This window comes from Cryptomeria japonica, chromosome 11, assembly GCF_030272615.1.
Source record: "Cryptomeria japonica chromosome 11, Sugi_1.0, whole genome shotgun sequence".
Taxonomy (NCBI): domain Eukaryota; kingdom Viridiplantae; phylum Streptophyta; class Pinopsida; order Cupressales; family Cupressaceae; genus Cryptomeria; species Cryptomeria japonica.
In genome coordinates this window covers 728,083,110-728,107,028 of record NC_081415.1, presented here as the reverse complement: position 1 = coordinate 728,107,028, position 23,919 = coordinate 728,083,110, and the positions used below count along the sequence as shown (strand labels likewise).

Below are 23,919 nucleotides of genomic sequence, written 5' to 3'. Positions count from 1 at the left end.
AGAGAATAGTGAACTGCTTAGTATAGCATCTCCTATGCTGGAATACAATTCCGATTTAAGCTTTGTCTGCTCCGGTTATAACCCTAAACCTCAGTACCGGAATAACCCTTACAATGAATTCCTCGCACATAGTCTCTCTGATATATTTTGCATTACATTACATCCATAACCTTTTCTATACATCCATATATATTTCAAATGATCTAATCAATCTCCCCTATATACCTTATACAAAATTTGTCTTATGTTGGCTTACAAAGATATATACAATATTAAATTTCATGTCGGTCATATAACATAAATAAATAAGAATTAAAACAAGTTGCCCATGCCAGATCCAAGAAGGGTCAGCCTCCAATACCGATATCCTTTACCATACCATGTTGGCATGCATTGTCGATGATCAAAGAAATATTCTAAACTGTGTCGGTGTCGGTGTAGAGTCTGTGAAGTGCTTGTCAGTACACCATATGAAGCCTGAACCCAAAAGAATGTTGCCATCAATGACAACATAATGAAACCTAACTAGTAGAGTATCAATTGCCAACAGTAACCACTCCAAAGCCAGTATAATTCTTGGAAAGACTGATGATAATCATTTGTTGAAGGTGGTTTAAGATCTGAAGCAAATAAACAAGTTTTGATTTCCAATTTGTGTGTGTTCTTCTGAGTTTTACTATTCTTTTCAAGTTCGTACGACCTGTATAGATCGAGCATCCCAAAAAAGGGACATGGATTATTAGTCTGGCATCATACTTTCTTTTTTTTGTATTTGGAGTCTTGAAGTGTTGTAGTTTGTGAATAAACTCCATTTTGTTGCAGGCGGGTTCAAGAGCCCTAAAAACCAGGGTTTTGAGAGCAAAATGGCTCCAACCTAACATTCCATGGTGGATTTACTCTCTAAAACCTTATGGAATGTTAGGTTGACCTATATTCTATGTTTCCCTTTTTATTTTGAGACAGGGGAAGCCAAATCAAAGATTTGCCACCATACCCTAAGCTTGGCACGTTGAGTTGGCAAGTGTTAGGAATCATGGATAACAGGCCCTAATTAGGTGAGTCCAGTGGGTGAAAGATAAGTATGATAGGTTTGGAATTACATATGGAAGTACAAACCTCAAACTATCACCAATTAACTCAAGCAATCAGACCGGTGAGGGATTTTTAACCATTCCCTATTTTTAAGGCCTAGAAAGGGGCAATTAGGCCTAGTTAACCGGTAAGGGTTAGAGATGTTAGTGACCAAACCCTCCTCCAGTTTTGAGATATTGTATGTATACTCAAAAAGGGTGTCCAAAATGACAAAGAGTTCATAGGGTTGTTTAGGAAGATTAACCGGTGAATGCAGAATACCTCGTTGACTGCGCTACTAGAATCAATTAGGCCTAAAAGTGCAGCCTGTTTGTAAAACACCAAACCGGTAAGTGTCAAAATCTCTTGAGTAAGGAATTGGGGTTGGGAACCCATAAAAAGTCATCCATCCTAATGTGTGTAGTGTGGGGATTGAAGATCTTGTGGTAGACGGGTTGAACTCTTAGGTTGAGTGTGAAAGAGTGTCGGAAAACAAGGTCTCTGAAGCAAGAAAATGGAACTCACAAAACAACAAGAGCTTATCCTATCCTAAGGACCTTGGGAAAGTAAGAGAGGGTAAGTCTTGTAGACCCTTGGAGGGCATGAAGTGTATAATAATTGGATGGTTCTTGGATCATTTGGAGGAGATACCTAGACAAGGTAGCACAAATCAGTGAGAGACAATCCACTCTACATCAATGGCCTTCATGGAAGATAGCCAAGGATAGCCCAAATTCACATGAAATTTCTTAGAAGAAGGAATGATAAAAAAGTTTACATCCATAGTTTTAGTGTGAACCTGAATAGGAAGTGTGACAGAACTAATGGTAGGACAAGAGAATTCATCAAATAACTTAACAACCACATTAGTGTCATCATAGATTGGTTTATGCAAACGTAAAGTGAAAAGATACTCCTCAGTGATGATATTAACCATGCAAGAGGGATCGATAGGCACACCACAACAAGGCATTTCCTGAATATTTGCAACTATGTATAGAGGTCCATCAGGTGCTCTAATGGTCTCACTAGGGTCAAATGTGATATAGAAGTCCTTAGGTTTTACTTGTTTCTCTACCATATTAACCAAATTTTGAACCATGGTAGTCACATCAGAAGGAGAGAAAGACGTATGTTTAGTCTCAATCACGTTAGAGGTATGAGAAGGTAAAGGGTCAGTAAAAATCTTAAGATTTTGATTAGGAGGGGCTACTGTTTTGTTTCCCCTATCATTCACACCTGCCACAGATATAGTATTATTATCAATCAAATCTTGAATCTTTCTTTTCAATGCAAATTGTTTCTCAGTGTCATGACCTAGTTGACGATAAAACTGAAAAAAATAATTATTATCAAAGTAGGGTGAGGGTGCCTTACAAGGGTCAACTGGTTTTATGGGAGGAAGTTTGATAACATTTATTTTTAACAACTAAGACATAATGCTATGTAAAGATTCATTCAAAGGAGAAAATTGTCTTTCTCTTTTAAAAAATTTAGAAATAGGAGGCACACCTATTGTAGCATTCACATTTTTGTTGTTGATGTTGTTATTGAATTTGATGAATCCTTTGCTTGGTTTGAACTTCGCAAATGGTTGTTGAGCACTGTCACCATTATCACTCAGAGCCATAGGAATGGATTGCTCTAGTTGACTCATAGTCAGTTGATAATTGTGAAGTGTTGCGCAAACTGCGGAAAGGAAGTAAACTCGGAAAGGAGAAGTTTGTCTCTAATATATTTTTGTAAATTAGAAATGAAAATTCTTTGAATATCATTATCAGGCACTTGAAAATAATTTTGAGAACACAAATGCTTATATCTACCAATTAAATCAGTCACTTTTATTTAACACCTTGTTTACAATGCATTAAATCAGTCAAAATGATTTTAGGACCTATGTTGTTTTGAAATTGTTGAATAAAAGCATTTGATAATTGTTGAAAAGAAGTAATAGAATAGGAAGGAAAAGAGCAATACCATTTTAAAGCCTTATCTCTTAATGTTCTAGTAAACAATTTTGCAAGCAATCTTTGATCATAAGCAAAGTCAGTACACAAAGTTTGGAATGTCTTGACTTGTGTTAAAGGATCACCTTGTCCATTATAGAGTTACAATTGAGGGACTTCAACATGTTTAGGAGGGATGAATCTAACAATATCAAGAGAAAGTGGGCTCGCAACATCGAACGTGGGCACACTGAACTTGGATTGACTCATAGAAGTGATTTGTTGTTAAAATGATGACACTGTTTGAGCAAGATTATTAATGGTCGCTTCAGTTGAAGAATTAATATTAGACATGTTTTATTGAGAAGGTGGGGTGATGTTGTTGAAAGAAGGAATTGATTGAGAATAAGGTGGAGGAACACTATGGTAAGTAGGTATAAGAGATGATTGAGTAGGAAATGGGACACTAAAAGGAGGAATAGAATGATTGGATGAATTGTCCCCTTGCATCACATTTATTGGGTAAGAGGCGAGGGGAATACTTATTGAAGACATGGGTAAGGATGAAGGGATTATTGAAAAAGAAGGATTGCCCCCATGACTAATGGTAGTAGGTATGGCATTTTGAGTTGATGTAGTCATGATATTTGAAGTGAAAGTAGGAATACTAGCCATTGGAGTGGTCAAAGGAATAGATTGATTGATTTGTGTAGAAGGTTGTGAATAACCTAAGTTCTCAACACAACTCTTTATAGGCATGACATTAGAATCAACAATATAAGCAATGCCACACAATATATCAGTTCCATTCTTATCACTTTGAATCATGCGCTTGAGACCTTCAATTAATGGAAGAGCTTCACTATTAGGGTATTCTTGGGACATCCATTGTTGAAAGTTGTCAAATTGATTATCCAATTTTGAAAGTTGATGAATAGATATTCTAGTCAAAGCTTCTTCATCATTGGAATCATCAATTGGGTAGAGAGGGATGTTATTAGGATGGGAAGGACTAGCATTATCCTCATTGAAGAAGTCACCCAAATTAGAGTCCATCTCCTTGGTAATTAAACCTTGGGAAGCCTTAATTCTAATGCTTTGTTTAATGGGGATAGTAGAGGTAGGACTAATAGATGTAAAACTCATGCACTAGAGGGAGAATTTGAATTTGGAATTTGAATTTTGAATTTTGGGAACAAAGTTTGCAAAATTGAATAATGTAAAATTCAACGAAATTATGATTACATAATTTCAACTTTGTTGAAAGGAGATATGACATAATTTCCTAAAGAATTTAAGAAATTGAGATTTAAAATTAGGGCCAATTGAATACCACTTAATTTCAAAATTAAATTTGTTAAAATTTAAATTTTAAAACACAGGGCAGATTATAATTAACTACTTAATTTCAATTTTTTCTTGAAAGTTGTGATATTGAAATTGGGAAGTATTTTTTATTTTAGACAAAAAAATTTGAGAAAATCAACCAATTTTCTAGATTTAAGCAATTAAATATAGTCATAACAGTCTCCAAAAATTTCAGGAAAAAAGCCAGGGACTATGTTGAAAGTGCACACGGTCTCCCAACTTTTTCAGAAATTTTCAGGGATGGAAGTTACGATGATTTTAAAGCTGACCCCAAAAAATTGTTTGATTCTACGAAGTTTAGATAGGCGAAATTAAGGTTTGAATGTGAAAATAGGACCCTATTAGGGTTTTGAAAAAGGTCAAACCTAATGGGTAAGGCCACCTTAAATAAAGTTTACAAAACTGAAATTGATTGAAATTTGCACAAAATCCAATTAAATTTGAAAATTAGGGTTTTAGGACCTAACCACTGAATTTTAAAATTTTGAATTTTGGAAAAGGGAGGGAAATTGAAATTTTGAATTTTAAACAAGAAGACAAATCTGAAAACAGTCCTAAATCTGAAAAATTAAATGTGAGTTCAATTTTTGCACAAGTTCAAGTTGATTTTTGAAAATTAGGGTTTTGACAACTAACCACTTAATTTTGTAAATTTGAATTTGCAAATTGAACAAGACAATGATGAAATCGAATTTTTCAGATCTAAAACAATAGATAGCAATTTTTAACAAGACACAAGTTCAATTCCAATTTTTGAAAACTAGGGTTTTGATTGAATTAACCACTAAGTTTTATAAATTTGCAAGAAAATTAAACTTGTAAATAAAAATTATGCAATGATTTGTAATGTCAAGCATGTAAGACATCGGGTTCACCAAAATGTAATGGTGGTGAAAGAGGGTGATGAAGAAATCAAGAGGAAAGATTCTCTCTCCTTAAGAGAAGAAGTGAAAGTTTCACAAAATATTCTCCTTAACCTTTTCACGCACATTACATTTAAAAGAGGGAGGAAAATTAACTAGATCCAATCTCAATAGGAAGAGATTGAATACTAAGTGAATTAACAATGGATTTGGAAATTAAAAGTAACCCCTCTTTTAGAATGTAAAAGGTTGAATTATGCAATTTAAGACTAAGTGTAAGAGCGACAAACAAATCATTATAAGTTGAGATAGAAATGTGGGATGAAGTTGTACACCTGGAATTGGAAGTAAAATGTTGAGACAAAGCTCCCCTGCAAATTTGAGCGAAACATTTTGGGACCGTGTTGAAAGTGTACACAATCCTTCAAAAATTGATGTGTCGAAAAGGGTTTTTCCATCTCTAAGAATGAAATCCAAATCTACAAATACAGTTGCGCACCTACAACCTACACACAAAAAAGAGAGGAAATGTTGTTGGGATTGAGGGTTTGCCTTCAGGTCAAAACCCAGTTTTGGAATTAAACAAATGATGAAAAGTAGTACTTGCAAGTAAATGTAAATGAAAGACTGAAATATAATTCACCTCAAGGGAGGATGCAATTGAAATGTAGATAGAGTTGCTTGTGTGGAATTGAATGATGAAAGAGATCTCCTCTTCAATGGTTGAATCCTTGACTTCAATGCAACACCTAGCCTTGAAAGGAGACTTGAGATGCTCAATGGAAGCTTATATGGACACTAGAATGCTTGATTTCACTTAGGATTGTAATTTCCACCTTATGTCTCTATCTTATCTTATTGACTTCTCTTGACTTATGCAAATGACAGAGAAAATGCATCTTATATATTCATCAATTAGGGTTAACTAACTGATTTTTTTGTCATAGGCCGACATAGGGAAACTTTTCCTGCTTTCCAAATGCAAAGCCCAATGACGGATAAATGTAGAGGGGGCCCAAAATAGGGAAAGGACAAGGGTGCCATGCTCCTGTCCTGCCCTAATTCAGGACATGAAGAAACATATTAGAGTGTGGGGTGCAAGGAGATGCAAGCTTCAGGAAGTGTGAGCATGTCTCGGGCCTCCAATCAAGCTTAGGGATTCAATTCACCAATGTGAAGACCCAAATGTGCTTGAAAATTCCAAGTTCGCAATTTTATGACACTACAAAAAAGGAACCTCATGTAAATGCAAGGTTAGAGAAATAATAGGAGAGAGACTGAGGGAGAGATATAGAGAGACCTGAGAGGTGGATGGAGGTATGGTGAGAGGGAGGGAGGGAGGGAGGGAGGGAGGGAGGGAGGTAGTGAGATACCTAGAGAGACTTGAGAGATGGAGGGAGGGAGGTAGGGAGGCAAAGAGCGAGAGAGAGATACTTGAGAGAGGGAGAGAAAGAGAGAGCCTAAGTAAAAGAGGGAAAGAGGGAGAGATACCTGAGAGAGGAGGAAAAAGAGAGGCAAACCCCTTAGGGGAAAGATAGGGAGAGATACCTAAGAGAGGGAGGGAGGAAGGGTGGTGCTAAGAGAGAGAAAGAGAGAGAGAGAGAGAGAGAGATTCAAAGTGCAAGAGAGATGATGAGTGATTCATCCTTATAGTTATAATCATACTTTATAGTTTAAACTTTTAATGATATGTGAACTAATATGTCTGGCGGACTTCTTATTGCATGCATATTTACTCACTTTTGCTATTATATTATGCTTATTATAAGTAATATTAGAAATGATATATTTTGGCTAAATGTTTTGCTTTTTGCTTGTTTGCATGTATGGATGGCATAATAATCATAATATTGTCACTCTATTTTATTTTATATTCATAAATGCATTTTTGAATATGTTTTAAGAGAACAAGCAAACTAAGCAAACAACTCCAGTTCAGTTGCTATGAAGATGATGACAACTCTTGAGCATTCTAGATAGAAATATCCCCTTGAGCTTCTCTACATCTATTCCATTGGCTACCTTTAGAACTTTAACTTTCTTTTGAAGTTAGTTAATTTCATATTAAGTTTTCTCTAGTTTGGTTTTGTAACCGTTACTCTGTTTTAAGTGGGTAACTTTAGTTTGAATTTGAATAAAGGATATGTATAAATATCCCGATGGTTTCTATAGAATGTAATAGGAAAATAATCATTAAATTAGTCAGTAGTAGAGTCTCACATTTTGCAACTAGCAAGATTGTTTCACTTCCTTTTGGAAGTACATTTTAATGAAAACCAAAGTTGATATAAGATTTCTTGTGTTTCAAATCCCACCAAAGGAATAGTAGGGCCCACTTGACCGAAGGGAGGTGATACTTGTGTTATTTCTCTTAAATTTTTTTAGTTATATGAATTGAAATTGATTTCATTTTGTTCAATTTACATGATGACGAGTTCTGAGTAATTAAGAATCTGATTGCAGAAGTTTTAGTTATTCATTCCTCATACATAAATTATTTTGGTAGGTGAATGTTAAGAAGTTTCAGTTTTACATATTTGTTTAATCCCTTTTCAGTAAATGCATTATGTTTCCTCTATAGTTATCAAGATGATGAATTTGGAATTAAGAAAAGAGCAGAAACATTGTTAGATTAACTCATGAAATTTAGTTGATTTCATGTTTGTTAAAATAGATTTCATTTCCAAGAATCATAACTTAGGTTTCATTTCTTGCAAGCATAAAATAAGTTCATTTTTTAGCACTTAGTTGTAGATTTGATTTCATCGGAAGTTAAAAGTTATCCAAGTTTTTTATTAGATAATTCCACGATTAAATCTTAACTCTGTCTAGTTCAAACTCTTGATATCAAATATGAATCCTTCTTAGGATAGGTTACTTTCATTAATTTATGTTCACAAAGTGTCTTTTAGTTTTAGAACTCAGTTACAAGAGAAAGCTCATGATAGATCCTGACAACTCCTGATGGAGCATGATCCAACCCAAGTCACTGTTTTACAGTGCAAAAACCACTAAAACTGGATATCTCCTTATCATAGATAGCTTTCAAACACATCTTAGTTCGATAATAAAAATAATTTAAATGGTGCAAGTTGTGACATCAATGACCTTACCCTACAAGAGAAAGACTTGAGAGAGATAGAGTGACCAATATAGAGAGATGGGGGAGGGAAAGAGAGAAAGAGAGAGTGCGAGACAAAGAGAGCCTGAGTGAGAGGGAGGAAGGGATGGAAAGAGATTAAGAGACTAGAGAGAGGTGAAGAGATGGAGAGAGTGAGAAAGAGAGAGAGGGAGGAAGGTGGGGGTTGAGGGAGAGAAAGTCCAAGTGAAAGAGAGGGAGGGAGGGGAACAGAGGGAGAGATCTAAGAGAGTAAGAGGTAGGGGTTGAGGAAGAGAGAGAGGGGGAATGCATGGAAGTGACCAGAGAGAGAATGTTGATATGAGCATGTTGGTTACTGAAATTTGACATACTCTAAAAACTAGAATCTGCATTATAACTCCTTGCGATATGAAACCACTCTCAAACATCCTACCAATATATACATAAAATATAAATTAAAGCGTAAAAAAGTAAAAATGAAATAGAAATGTCTCTTATACTTAAATGTTATATTTTATGTATAAATTCGGAGAGAGAGATTGAAAGGGAAAAACCATTTGTTCTTTCTTAAATGAAAATTTCTATGGAATACAAATGGCGTGCACCAAATATTTTTTTGCATTTTTTTTTATTTGGCATGCGCCAAACTTGTTGCCTTGGAAAGCACCAAGCCAAAGGCTTGGATTGGCCTTGGGAATCCATCTGAAAGGCTTAGACGCCCTTCTCAGGCCCGAGACGTGTTTTCTAGCAAATATTGGAAATTTTCTCTTTTTAGCTCATGCTCTCCATCAGGTTTGCATGTGTTTCAATGCAAACATAAAAAACACCATACAATCATCAAGCTCTCTCTTAGTTATCCAACTATATAATTATTTTCAAATTTTGATAATGTTAGAGTCTTCATCCATAATTTCTTTTGTTAGTGTGTTTGTTTTTGTAAAAAGCCAACATGTCGTATTTCGGCCATTATTTTTATCCATTTATCGAATTTTGAAACAAATTACTTTTTTAGAAAGTAGACTCCATTCTACACAATTTTTTAAAAAACTGATTTTTGATTAGTTTTCACAAATTTTAGGGAGGAGCACGCTCAAATTTCTATTTTTCAGGATGTGTCCAATTCTGAAATTTGTAAAAATTCACATATTCATAAAAAAAATTACCTAAAAAATCTGGCATAAACTTGAATGTGTTAGCTACTTTCTCACTAGAGCGATTTGCAAAATTCTAAAAAAAATTAATGTTTTAGGGGCACCACATTTCGTGCTATGTTATGTTTTTCTTAAAAAATAGGACCAATAAATGTGGTACCCCTTTTTGAAACCCTTAATCTCCACCATTGTCAAAACAAATTAGTAGTTTATAAAGTATATTGAGAGCACTTCAACTTTTGTTCTTGTTGCATCTTCAAATTTTGAGTGTACTTATCTTCAATTTCTCATCCAAGTTCAAACTTTGTTGATTTCATAAAAAAAAAGTGGCATCTTAAGACCCCTTTTTGGTCCCCCATATTTGTGCACTTACCCTGATAAACTATAATAGCAAAAAAAATGATAATGAGACCCACACCACAATAAAGTTCTTGGAACTAATTTTTTCTTGATATCTTTTTCCCAATTTCAACACTATATGCCCAAGGTAGGCTAAAAAATACCTTGTTTATGCCAAGATTAAGTTTTTGGAGGGGCTTTCTATGGTTTTTCATATAGAAGATATCACAGTGATTTCATGATTATGTTAGCAATAATACTCACATGTCACCAAAATATTCTCGTCGCCAATATATTATCGTGTTCCTTAGTACACTAAAATATGTAATGTGGATTCATTAATTTTTTGACCTATCACAAATGGCAAGCATATTCTTATATACATAGAATATTCTTCATGGGATTTATGATAAAAAATGATCTCATGCTTGGATTTTTCACTGTCGAGGATTTGAATGTTAGCCAACCAATGAGTTTACTGTCAATATTATTTATTGATGCTACAATATATCAAAAAATATCTGGAAGTGCCATGTGGGCCATGTCAAGTTATAAATTTTTCAAAAAAATTACACTTAGTTATAGATCATACTTGCATAGTACAATTACTTCTATATTTGTATTTCTTTAAGAAAAATCAAAAAATTATTTGCTTAAAAACCTCATACTAGTAAAGAATAAGTGAACATTAATTGTGCCTAAGATCTATAGGATGCCATATGACCATATAGATTGTTGTACAAGACTCTCTAGCCCATAAAATTTTATTTTCTTCAACTATTGTGGTTTTGACATTTGGATAGATGATCTTAGGGGTTTTGTATATTGTGGACTTAACAATGATGCTCGTTTTGCTCCAGGTTGAGCCAATTTTCCTTTAAAGGTTAGATGTCTCTAAAAATGAATACAAGGTCACATATTTAAAGCTCTAATACCATTTTTTAGTAGATAGTGAACCCCAAAACTTGCAATAATCACCTACAACTAAAATTATGATCACATCTAGAGAGAAGAAGCTAATGATTATGATATGCAACCTTGACAAGAGGTTCTAGGAAAGCAACATGATTGAGCTTCACTATTGAAGTGAACAACTAGATTAACTTGGATGATTAGAATGTATAAATGAATGAAAAATAAATCCTAGATGAAACCCTATATGAGGATTAAGTTAGATCATGACAAGTGTACTCATCATATGCTATGAGAAAACATGACCTAAATATAGAAAAGAACTCTTGAGTTTAGCTTAAATGAATAAAGTAAAAGGTGGCCTAATTAACGATTGATTAATTAATTAGGTGATTAAATATTTTCTCCAACACTGAGAAGACACACACTTGCATGAGTTCATAGATTGAATGTACATGTTAATGCATTTTAGTAATGTAGACATTTTATTGAGTGTCATCATGATTTTGTGTATGAATTTTATGATTGCCTTTATATTTTTGTATTAATTATTTTGTTAATAAAATTTTATAATGAATTTGTCAACATTATTGATGTACAAAAACAAGAATAGTTATCATGGACAATTACATTGATTGATAATTACTTATCAAAATTATCCTAGTCACTAAATTATTGTCTCTTTGTTTTATACATTTATTTGAATTACTTCTATGAAATTCTTTCTACAACTATTCTATTTTTACTCCCTTTTAATCTAATAATTTCTTTCCCATTTTTTTTTTATTTTTCCTTTTAATACAATTCATCCTTATCTTACCACATGAGAAGAGGAGAAAAGGAAGAAGTAAAAGTAAAGAACAAGAAAACAAAAAGAAAATGTGTGGTTGACTAGTTTTGTTGGGAGCATTGATTTTTTTTAGGCATTAGGATGGTTGGAAAGGTCAACTAACGAGAGGAAACTAGTAGTGTTAGGAACCATTATGATTTTTTTAGGACTAAAGGGGAGTTCAATGAGTGTTTTTAGGAATAGAAGAGAGTTTTGAGGGTGTGTTAGGTATAATAAAATGTATAGGTCATTTTGCATTGCATTGAAGGATATATATGAATTTGGGATCAATTTTGATATATTTTTTGGGCATAACTAATGTGGGAGGTCATGGCTAGAGTTTTGAGGGATTTCAAATAGTTATTGCATGTTTTTTGGGGGGACTTTTAATGCTTGGTATGTGGTAAAACCCTTTTTTACATAAAAAAGAAGAAGTAAATTTATATAATTATAGAGATGTTGAAATGATGGTTTGGGTTTTGACTATTAAAGAATGAAAAATATTTAATTAGTTGTATGTGTTAGAATTTTTAATTATATGCATGTTGATCTCTCAAACTAACACTCGAGAGCATAACTTTGGGAAGTTTGATAAACATGGGACCTAATTGTGATTAATGAAACAACCTCTAAGATTTTAGAAGCTAGCTCTTTGATTTAGTAGGGGAAGGAAAAGGAAAAGAAAAATGTTGAAATGGAACGAAATGGAATGAAGAATTCAAATGTAATTTTAACTCAACAAATATCAACAAATATTTGAAAGAGCAATAGCATGATCCAAAACCATGAATAATAGTCACAGGGTTAAATACTACAAAAGCATATTATCAATAGTAAGAAATTAACAGCTCCATAATGATGAACACAAAACACCACATCCTCTTCATTGTTTGGAGGAGAAAAAATTATAAAAGCCACTTAGGCATAGTCTAAAATATTTAGGTCCATCCCACGAGGGGCACTTGTTAAGGTTCAAATGGAAAATGAAAGTGTTTCAACTATTGCTAATGAAAATATTGTTGGACATCCAGAATACTGAGAGAGGAGGGGTGAATCAGTATTCCCTTGAATTTATTAAAACTTTTAAGCAACCATCCACATAACATAATTAAATTGCAAAAATGAAGGGAATAGTAAGCAAAAACAGAGTACACCACATGACACCAGTATTTTTATACATGGAGAACCCAAGATGGGAAAAACCACATAGAGGATTACCTCTCAATATTATGTAACCGATTACAGAGTACAAAAGGGGTGGCTCACTATTGGATGGATTCATTGTCCAAAGTATAACAACTCACTGTCGAATGATGGCTTGAAGCCAATATTGCAAAATTTGAACTGTTATAATTGCATATGTCATATGAAAGAGATACAATTATGTTGAGGTGCATAAACACTTTTACATTTGTTGTTCATAAACAGTTTTTACATTCACTAGACATAACATAGATTCTTTTTTCATTTGTTGTATATACAAAAAAATGATCAGAAGACAATACATTACTCATCACTAAGCAACTGAATATATATCGTGAAGATTTTCATAAGGTCGACTTAGCTGGAGTAAAGGTTAGCCCAAAAAGATCCTTTACATGCTACTGCAAGAATTGATCTTTATCAAATTGAGGATGTTGGCCAAAACACATATATGTTTCCACCAAAGTTAGAGAAATAATCATGATTACTTAGAACTAATATCTTGTTGATGATTTTAGATGAGACTAGACCAAAAAACCTGATGTTGAACTAAGTCGAAATACAGGATATTTTATTACCAGACCCATAGCAATGTCATATCATAGACTTTACCACTAGAAATCTCGGATGTAGACGTTAGAATACAACATGATCTTGAAGCTTTGCAAAAACATCTGATGTAGATCCAAAAACAAAACACCAGAATAGGCCATACCAAAAGAGAATATCGGAGCTTGCAGAAATTGTGCTGAAGTATGTAGGACTTATGTTGCCAAATCACCAAAACATCAATGACATCAATGACAATATTCTAGCAATCTACCCCTTTGTCATTTTTGGCAACATGATAACTAATATAGAAAAAAAAATCCTATATTGTATACAAAAATCTATCTGTATACGTACATATTCATTCCCCCTTTGGCATCAATGGCAAAGGGTGCAGAATGAAAAAAATATTGTACAAGAAAAAGAGCTCCCCCTGAGGATAGAAATGGGCATTAACTAGAAGATTCCTTGATCTTTTGAATGTGGGTAGACCAAATACCTGTATTGTTATCCCATTGTTGAATGGCATCTTAGAGAAGTGCAGATTGAAGCTGGAGAGAGACAAGAGTATGTTCTAATTCAATGAATTTAGGCTCGAAGAAGGTGAATTGATGTGCCTTAGAGAGGGCATGATTCATCAATGAGATGCGGTCATTGCACATGTCCCTTAACTGACCAAAAGGGAGAATGATATTTTCCCTCTGTTGATGAAGTTCAAAATATCTCTTTTGCAATTCTTCAATAACAGATCTGCCAAAATTGGTAAGATCCAGGGTTAGCTAAAATGAATGATGTGCCCACTGAATTTTTGACTCAATTGAGTCAATCTCTTGACAATGCTACTGGTAGCCTCTGGCCATTGCAAGATATAAAGATACAATGCATTACTAGCAGAGACACAAGCTTGTCCTTGAGCAATGAGTTGACAAATTTTCATTTGTTGTTGCACATTTGCTTCTCAAATCCGATAGCAACTTTTTTTTCTCAGCCTACAAGCTATCTTAGTGTCCAAATCAGAGCAGTATCTTTTAAGGGATTTTATTAGTGATTTGGATTGGTCTAGACTAGAGGAGGATGGATCAACAAAACCATCCAAAAGGGCACTTTGTAGTGCGGAAATCGCCTCCTCAATCACCTTATTCTTTTATTTTAGATTTTCAAATACATCCTTCTCGGCAAAAGCCTGAATGACTTTTCCAATCTGAAATTTTTGAAAAGAATCAATCTTATTGAAATCAACAAATAATGTGGAAGTGGTGATCGATTGGAAAGATAACGATGCAACAAGAAGATTTTATAATGAGTCGTTCCTTGTGCCAAAGCATGTACTGGCTTTCACCCTTTCGGTGGTGTCATCCGATATGACACATTCCACAAATGAAATATTTTCTTTTGCTTTCTTTTCTTCCATGTATTTTTTCTTCTTTGAGTTTTCCAAGGGAACATCTGCATTAATAGGTTCATTTTCTAGAGGGATTTCTTCCACTTCAGTCATATTAGGAGCAGTGTTATCAAATACCATATCATCAAAAATATTTGTAATATTGTCAATAACAACTTCAGTAGATACACTTTCTGGACCTTCAATAACCGATAATAAACCAAGTTTTCTTATTATGCCTTTAACATATTCTACAGTTTCATCTTTCAATGATTCTATGTCTTGTGATCCTTCCATAAGGGTGTCTACCTATTTCTCAGTTCTAAGCTCTATTTTGCATACATGCAAGAGAGTATCCTTGTCCTTCTTTGAAAGGGTAATTCCAACAACTTCCAAAGCACATCACCAGATTTCTTGATCTTCTTCTATCGCTTTGCTTCTAACTTCATCTAGAATTTTCTAAAGAACTTGGGGAATATCTTTCTTAAAATCTTCTAAGACAATATTTAGCCTAATATAGTACTGAATAAAAGCTTTTACGATAGTTTCCTTATCCTCATCATCATCTTCAATATACATGTCACCTACTTGTTTTAGCTCACCTTTTACAGCTATCATATTAAGCGCAGATTCCAATTCCAAGGGATCCATTATTATATGCTTAACCTTTCCTTTCTAGACTTGAACCCAAAATCATTTTTCTTCAACTTCTTAAAAATCTTCACTCTTAGATTCAACATCAATTGTTTTCCTTCTTACTTCTCTAGGATTTCCTTGCTTAAATGGAGAAGGTGTGTGAACCTACTTCTTTCTCTTGGTTGGTTTTTCCTTCACTTCACTTGGTGATGCTTTTTCCTTTACAGGGGTACCGGAAGAGGCAGCGATCTTGCTGGATCTTTTTACCTGTTCAATTTCTTCTTCAGTAATACCAGCTTGCTTCACTGACTCTTTAATAACCTTTTGCATATTTTTGCTTCTTTCTTTTTTAGTCAACTTCATGTGGATTTTCATTTACTTTTATTGTGTTGTACCATACCTTTCTTGTGACTCATCAATAGGGCTCTCTAATAAGACTTTTGCAAAACCTTCTAGCATTTCCTCTCAAACTTCATAACCTAGTGCTGAAATCCACTTGGTTCTTGGAATAACAACTTCCATGATGCATTTATCAGTTGAAATTACAAATGTGATGTCATCCTTGTACTTCTGCATGATAGATTTGGGAATCCTTTGCTTGTTGTGCATCTTTAATTGAAAAACTTCAAAATATGCAGTGAACACTTCTTGCTACTCAGTGTAATCAGAGAACCTCTTCAAACGTTCTACTATCTGATGTGCTACCGTAATGTCTTGTAGCCTAAATACTTTCCCAATTATAGGAATCTCTTGTAGAAAATAGAATAGAATGTACAATGCTAGGGTTCCATATTTGAATGGATGCTTCTTCTCCTTGCATTGCTCTAGATTGTCAAGAAATTGTTGTCTCAAAATTTTGCACAGATCAAAATCAGCATTCTTTTCTACCATTTCATAGGTTGTATTGACCACAATGGTTGAAATAGAATTTTCTCTGTTGGTGTAGTAGACTTTATTCCCAATCATCATAGTGTTGGAGTAATAAGTTCACTTGCTTAATTAATTAAATCATCTTGATTTAACAATTCACCTTTTAAGTGATTTTCACTTAAGCTAAACTTAAGCTCATTAATAATTAGTTCATTATTAATTATTAATTACTCATCCTAGGGTTTTTACTTTTAGGTTTTGATATCCTTTTATAAGGATCGATCCCTTTGTAATTATTCATTATTGCATATAGTTTTTTTCTTCGGGCTTTCAGAGAACCTTGTTTGTTTTTCAATATCTCTTCTACGTGACAGGTTATTTGCATGCAGGTGTTCAATGGGTTATGTGAGGTTGTATTTCACAAATTTAACATGGTATCAGAGCTTCAAATCTGCCACTTCTTATTTGTCTTTTGAGGGTTCTTGTCTTCAAAAATAAGTTTTTATGCATTTTAAGTCATTTATTACCTCACCATTGAGTCTGGAATGCTTGAATTAGTCAAGATTGACCTTTGGTTTGTCAATTTTGGACTCACAGTGTCAATTCTGCGAGGGTTTGAAGATTTTAGATTTTCCAGATCTCAAAGGGTACCTACAATTTTGGATCTTTTGGGGCCCAAACAGACCTCACCATTGAGCTTAGAAGGCCCAAGAACCTAGAAATCAACTATAAATTTGTCAATTTTGGACTCCGTGACCTCTGAAGCATAAAATTTTGAAATTTGTACCGTAAAGGTCCTATGGTACGGATCTGTGCATTCATTGTAGTGAGTGAAAGTTTTAAAAAAAACGCAGTTAAAAACACTGTCAATATAAACCGGCGGTCAGTAAACCGCCACCAGTAGTAGCCTTTCAAATCCCCCAATAGTTTTTAAAACCACCAACACAACCCGACCAACCCGCTACCCTCTGTCATCGGCTAGCCACCGAACCGCTGCGATAGGTGCTCCGCTACTGGCCAACCACCAGCACTCTGCCGCTACACCACCAATCCGCCACTGCTGCAAACCAACCACTAGGAAGAGTCACCCAGTCTTTGCTAGAGGTTCTTTTTGAGCACCCTGGGCCATTTTTTGCGATATCTTGAGCATACGGTATCGAAATCGCACAATTGATATATCGCCAGAAAGCTAATTCCAAGCACAATACAGAGGTGGAGATTATTTTTCTAGATTTTTTGTTTTACTACATTTCTTTATAGTCAAAGTCAACCCTTATTTTTGGCACTTCCAATGGCGTATCTTTTGCATATGGACTTCGTGTTTTGCAAACAAATAGGTGTTGGAAAGGCATTTGAATGCTCTTTCCAGATATGTAGTTTATTTCATCAAAAAATTTACTAGGTACACAAATAATAGTCAGAAGTGTCTTTTTCTTTTTCACACTTTTCAACTTTCCAATTTGTACTAGGGTTTGGTATTTTGTGTTGTGGGGGGTGTTTTTCCTTTCTTTTTGTATATTTACATTAGAAATCAGAAACCTTTATCATTAAACACATTTCAAAACAATAAACATCATGGCGGATACCTCCTCAAGTGACCATCTTACTCCACACAATTATCATACCTAGAAGACACATATGACTAGAGTTCTCATGTCTAAGGGGTTATGGTCATGTTTGGATGAGACTAATACTATATTGACACACCCCTTTGAGGTTCTACAACACAAAAATAGAATGGATGAGGCCATGGGTTTGATGTCTTTACATGTTACAGGCAGTCTTCTTTTTCACCTGGAGGGTTGCACAACTCCTTGAGCTATATGGACTAAGTTGCATGATCTTTTTGGCACCTTTAATCAGTTCAGAGCACTTCAAATTGAGGTAGAATTGACCACCTTGGCACTTGATTCTTTTCCATCTATTGATAATTTTTTTATGAAATTCAAATCAATACAATCATTGTTACAGTTTTGTGGTAAGAACAAAATAGACACTGAGTGTATATACCCAATTCTATCTAAGCTTCAAGGTTCATTTTAGATATTATCTCCTACCTTCTATTCCACCATGGATGCTTTAGTTCTATGATTTACCATGCCTATATTTGAGGTATTTTTTGATTGGTTGCAACAAGAGCAGTCCAAGCTCACATAGTTGGATGCTCTCCCAGGATCAAAGAACCAAGCATTGGTAGCTTAGACATCTCAGGGGAAGTAGAAGTAGAAACATAAGTCGAAGATAGATTCAATAGGTAGTGAAATTTCCTCCAATCCACCACCAAAGTCTACTTCTAAACCACAACCAACCCTAAGCAGGGTAAATCTTCCAAGTCTAGTGAGTCTTCCTCCAAAACTAAGAAGCAATCAAGTGAACCTTGCAGTTTTTGTGGCAAAGAAGATCACCCAATTTCCAGGTGTTAGAAATTATTAGAGGCTTTAGAGGAAGCCATGCAACAACAACACATCACCTCACCTCAATCACCTTCCCCACCCACAAAGAAAGGTCGTTCTCTTTCTGCATGAGCATTGCCTTCAGGATCCACTTGGATCCTATATTCTGGTGCTTCTCACCATATGACATACACTCAAGATTTTGTCACCGCACTTGCCCATTGTGGCAATTCACAAATTGCTGTTGGTGACTACACAACTTTATGTTATGGGTTCACAAACTGCTTCATTGGATGGTGGTTGTCTTCAAGATGTCATTGTTGTTCTTGATATTTTGACAAACCTCCTTTCCATCTATTTGATTTGCCACTTAGACACTGGTAAGACAATTGAGTTCTCACCACATGATGTGGTTATTTGAGACCTTCATGATCCTAATTTGGTTGTGGCTATTGGGAGTGTTGATCTTGCATCTCGCTTATACAGATTTGATGGCTTTGAGATGACATATGGTACAGGTTCATCTCTTATAGCACATGCAAACACAATAAGAAGACTTTAACATGAGCGTTTTGGCCATGTCAATTACAGATATCTACAATAGATAAGTACACAGGCACTCGGGATTGGGCTCCCACAAATTTCTTGTACAGATGGTGTTTGTCGAGGTTGTGTACTTGGAAAACATCACTAAGATTATTTTTCTTTGGGTAGAGCGACACATGCTAAGGCATCCTTGGAGTTGGTACATAGTGAGATCGTGTCATTTTCAACTCCTTTTTTAGGGGCTAGATATGTGCTCACATTTATTGATGACTTTTCTAGACGTACATGGGTGTAATTTCTTCAATACAAGTCTGGTGTCTTTGATTCATTTCGGATCTTTAAGATATTTGTGGAGTATCAGTTTGGACATTCTATCAAGCGGATACACAGAGATAATGGGGGGAGTATGTGAATCAAGCCTTCAGGGATTTTTGCACTGAGTATGGTTTACAACATAGGCTTACAGTACCTTGCACCCCTCAGCAAAATGGTGTCGCTGAGAGAAAGAACATGACTTTATGTGAGATGACCAATTGTATGATACAATCACGGTCTTTGGATTCTTCTTTTTGGGTTGAGGCAGTCAATTGTGCCACTTATATTCATAATCAAATGCCTCACAAGGCATTATGACATATGATTCATGAGGAGGCTTAATGGACCCATGGCATTATGTTGTTTCTATATTCTGAGTATTTGGCAATGAGGCTTGGACATTTATTCCATATGCTCAGCAGAAAACCATGGAGAGTTAGAGCCGACCACTCATATTTGTTGGCTATTGTGAGGATGTTAAGATATATAGGTTGTTTGATCTTGATTCCAAAGAGGTCTTGTTTTAATGAGATGTCCAATTTGGTGAGCACTTTACTCAAGTGGACTCTCCATCACCAGCTTCTCCCTCACTACTTGTTGGATATTGTTGCTGCTAGGATATGTTGTTGTCATTGATGTCAGTATATTCCTATGTTTTGGTGTTGCAGAGAGATATTTGGTGTTCTGGTTATTGCAGTGAGTTGATCTAGTTGGTTTATCTGTTTGTGATGTTGGAATACTTCATTCCTTATTGGTTTCAGTGATCCAAAATTTTACTTAATCATATCATTTGATCTAGTTTGAGGTTTGGTCCTTCTGTTCAGTGGCTGGTTGAGTATGGTATTTGATCTGTTGTGCTCTAGTATGATCATATCTTTGGTTAAGGATTTGGGAGAGTGTTTTGGATGTTCAAATGTATCTTAATTTTAGATGGTTCGTGTTTTGGTGCTCTGGAAGCTATCTTTCTTATTCGAATTGTTGTTGTTGTGTGATCTTGAGTGTTAGCGTGTTGATCGATGAAGATTTGAATAAGTGGTGTTGGTGCAGTTATTGCAGATGATTTTAACATACTTGTTGGTGCTCCCTAATCACGTCCTATTTGTCTTGATGGTATGCATTGATTATTGTGCAAGTTCTTGATGATATTTTTGGTCTGGTGACATTCTTTGTGTTATGCAGTATTTTGGTGGTGTAACGTGTTGCAGTTGGTCTTGGCAAGATTTTCGATGGTGATGAGTGTTTAGAGATTTGATTTAGGTCCATGTTATGCTATCTATGTCATTGTATTGGTCCATTGGTTTATTTATGTATCAAGTGATGCAAATTTGTAATTAGGTGTTAAGGGTTTGGTCGACCTTGTAGTCAAGGTTGATGATTTGTATAAATAGGTGTAGTATTCATGTAATTTGGGTGTTGGTGTTGTGTTTGAATTATCAGAGAGTGGTGTATGTGCGAACAAATGAATTCATCTTTTGGTGTGGTGTATTGGGCAGAGATTGGTGAAGAGTGGACAAATGAGCTTAACTAGAACTGTCAGCAGGCATTAGGAGATGCTATATTTGCAATTCATTCTATCTGGATTGTAGTTCGATCATTATTTTAAGGTAGTGAACCCTTTCTGAGGGTTGGAGCCTTCTAGGTTATTGTAATTTGAGCAGTGAGCTCTAGGCAGTGTGCCTGAATGCATGTGCATTCCCCATTGGAATATTTACACATACTACTACAGAGTATCATCTTATTGTGGGTAGGTTCCCATCGTGGTTTTTACTTTAACTGGGTTTTCCACATCAAAAATATTGGTGTTATATGTGTTGTTATTATTATTGTTATCTTTCCTTTTGCTACAGTTGATCAAATATGAGATTGTGTTTAATTGGTTTAAACCGGTGAAAATTGATTCACCCCCTGCCTCTTAGTTTTCCTTCCTTGTTGTTGCTAACACTACCTTCTCCCTCTTCATCTCTTGAGGATGATGTAAATGTTGATCGCCCATCCCCACCACCACTAGATCCACCACATTTTCCCAAGTGGACCCGCTTTACTATAGAGGTAGCTGGATCTATGGCAGGTGACCCTTCATATTCTCGTCGTACATGAGTACACACTTCAGGTGCTAGTCTATTGATTCATGCCATTTTGGATTATACTCAAATTTTTTTAGAGGCGACAGGTGGCCCTGAGTAAGATAGGGCTATGGAGGAGGAGTATTCTTCTTTGATGAAAATTAATACTTGGGATCTTTTCTCTCTTCCTAAGGGAATAAAATTGGTTTGATGCAAGTGGGTATATCATACCAAGTTTGTTGTTGATGGTTCGTTAGATAAGAACAAAGCACATCTTTGTCACAAAGGGGTTTTCTCAAGTTGAGGTATTGATTACTCTGATACATTTGCTCCTATCACCAAGATAAATTCCATTTTCTTTGTACTATCTCTAATAGCGGGAACGCACATGGTCTGACCAATTTTTTTTAAAATTTTCAAGGATGGATATTGCGATGATTTTAAAGCTAACCCCCAAAAATTGGCGAATTTTGTGATCTCTAGATGGGCCAAATGAAGGTGCAAATGTGAAAATAGGACCCTATTAGGTTTTTGAAGAAAAAAAGAATTGAATTGCAATTTTGAAAAGGGTCAAACCTAATGGATAGGGACACCTTGGAAAATGTTTAGAAATTTTAATGTAAATGAAATTGATTTGAAATTCACACAAAATCCAATTAATTTTAAATATTAGGGTTTGATGACCTAACCACTTAATTTGAAATTTGGGAAAAAGGGGGGAAATTGAAAACTTGAATTGTAGGATTACAGACAAATCAGAGAACAATCAGAAATCTGAAAATTAAATGGAAATCCAATTTTTGCATAAGTTCAAGATGATTTTTTAAAATTAGGGTTTTGACAAGTAACCTCTTAATTTTGGAAATTTTAATTACAAATTGAACAAGACAATGAGGAAATTGAATTTGACAATCAAAACAATTTTCAGATCTAAGATAGCCACAAGCAATTTTTATAAATTACAAGTTAACATAAAGGGGTAAAAATATTATTAAACCAAGGAAACATTACAAAGCAAGGCCATTAAATGGCCCTATCAAGATCAACCAAGTGATCCAATTGATGAGACAAATCCGGGGGCAGATGGCCCCGATCCACCAAATTCCAGTCATGCATATGATCGGAAGCCCATTTAGCCAAGCAATCAGCCACACCATTCCATTCACGGGGAATATGGTTGAAAGTAACATGCTCCAAAGATGCACAGAGAGTGAGAATTTGTTCAACAATCAAGGCCAGCTGCCAGCTCACATTATCCATATACTGTCTTTTCAGTAAGTTCACCACAACCTGGGAATCAGACTCACATATGATCCTTCGCCAACCCAACTGACTGGCCCGCTCCATAGCCACTAAAATAGCCTGAGCCTCCATAAGATTATTCGTATGAAGACCCTTATACTCAGAGAAAATAAACTGAACATCCCCAGAGCTATCTCGGCCCACACCTCCAATGCCAGCATGACCAGGATTACCACGAGAAGAGCCATCCGAGTTGATTTTTAGGACTCCCAAGGGAGGAGGGGACCATCTTCCCTCCCTATTCACCTTTGGGGTAGGATGCCTACACCTGTTACGCATGAGTTGTCGTTGCGGAGGAGGAAGATGAAGACGATTACAACAATCAACATCCCGAGGGTCCACCCGCATAGTCATATCACACTTAGCCGCAATAGTTTCCCCTAAGGAGTGTAAAATTTTCCTCCAAAGGTGAGGAGCCATCAGCTGCAACTCTTCAAAGATCCGCCTATTCCTTTCCAACCAAAGATTCCAGATAATAAAGGAAGGCCCAATGGCCCAAGCAGCCTGAAGAAAGGAAGTAGAAACAGGGGCCCTCCCCCATCATTCCCAAAATTCCACCAAAGAGGAAACATGCCAGCAGGTCGTATTCCACACTCCCCACCAGAAGTGCCAAATCTCCCTAGCATAGGAGCATTGGAAGAAGATATGGGATACACTCTCCTCACAACCTTGACACAAAACACACATAGAAGGGCCTTGAAAACCACACTTACATAAATTATCTCAAGTGAGACACCGATTTTGGGCCACTAACCACATAAAGAAGTTGCACTTGGGCCATGACAACTTGTGCCAAACCTGTTTCCACCAAGGGACCTCAATGCCCCCAAACAACTACCTACCAATCTGTTTATAACCAGCAACCACAGAGTACTTTCCAGACAAGTCTGAACCATTCCAAGCCAAAACATCAGTTCCTCGCAAAGAATTACAAGCACGGGAAGCCAAAAGTTGGGAAAGCTCACGCCTATCCCCCTCAGACCCTCCTGGAGGCCACTCAGAAGGGTGCTTCCAACGAAACCGATGAACCAAACCATCATGTTGTTCCACCTTATAATGCTCCACAGTATCCCAGCCAGCTG

The 23,919-nt window shown here is 35.6% G+C and overlaps 1 protein-coding gene across 1 annotated transcript; it reads right to left on the bottom strand.

The window, feature by feature from the left end:
• Positions 1 to 22,558: 22,558 nt before the first annotated feature.
• Positions 22,559 to 23,185, bottom strand: LOC131050825 (uncharacterized). Its single transcript, XM_057985113.2, has one exon. It carries the CDS (start codon positions 23,183 to 23,185, stop codon positions 22,559 to 22,561), a length of 627 nt encoding a protein of 208 aa, XP_057841096.2.
• Positions 23,186 to 23,919: the final 734 nt, after the last annotated feature.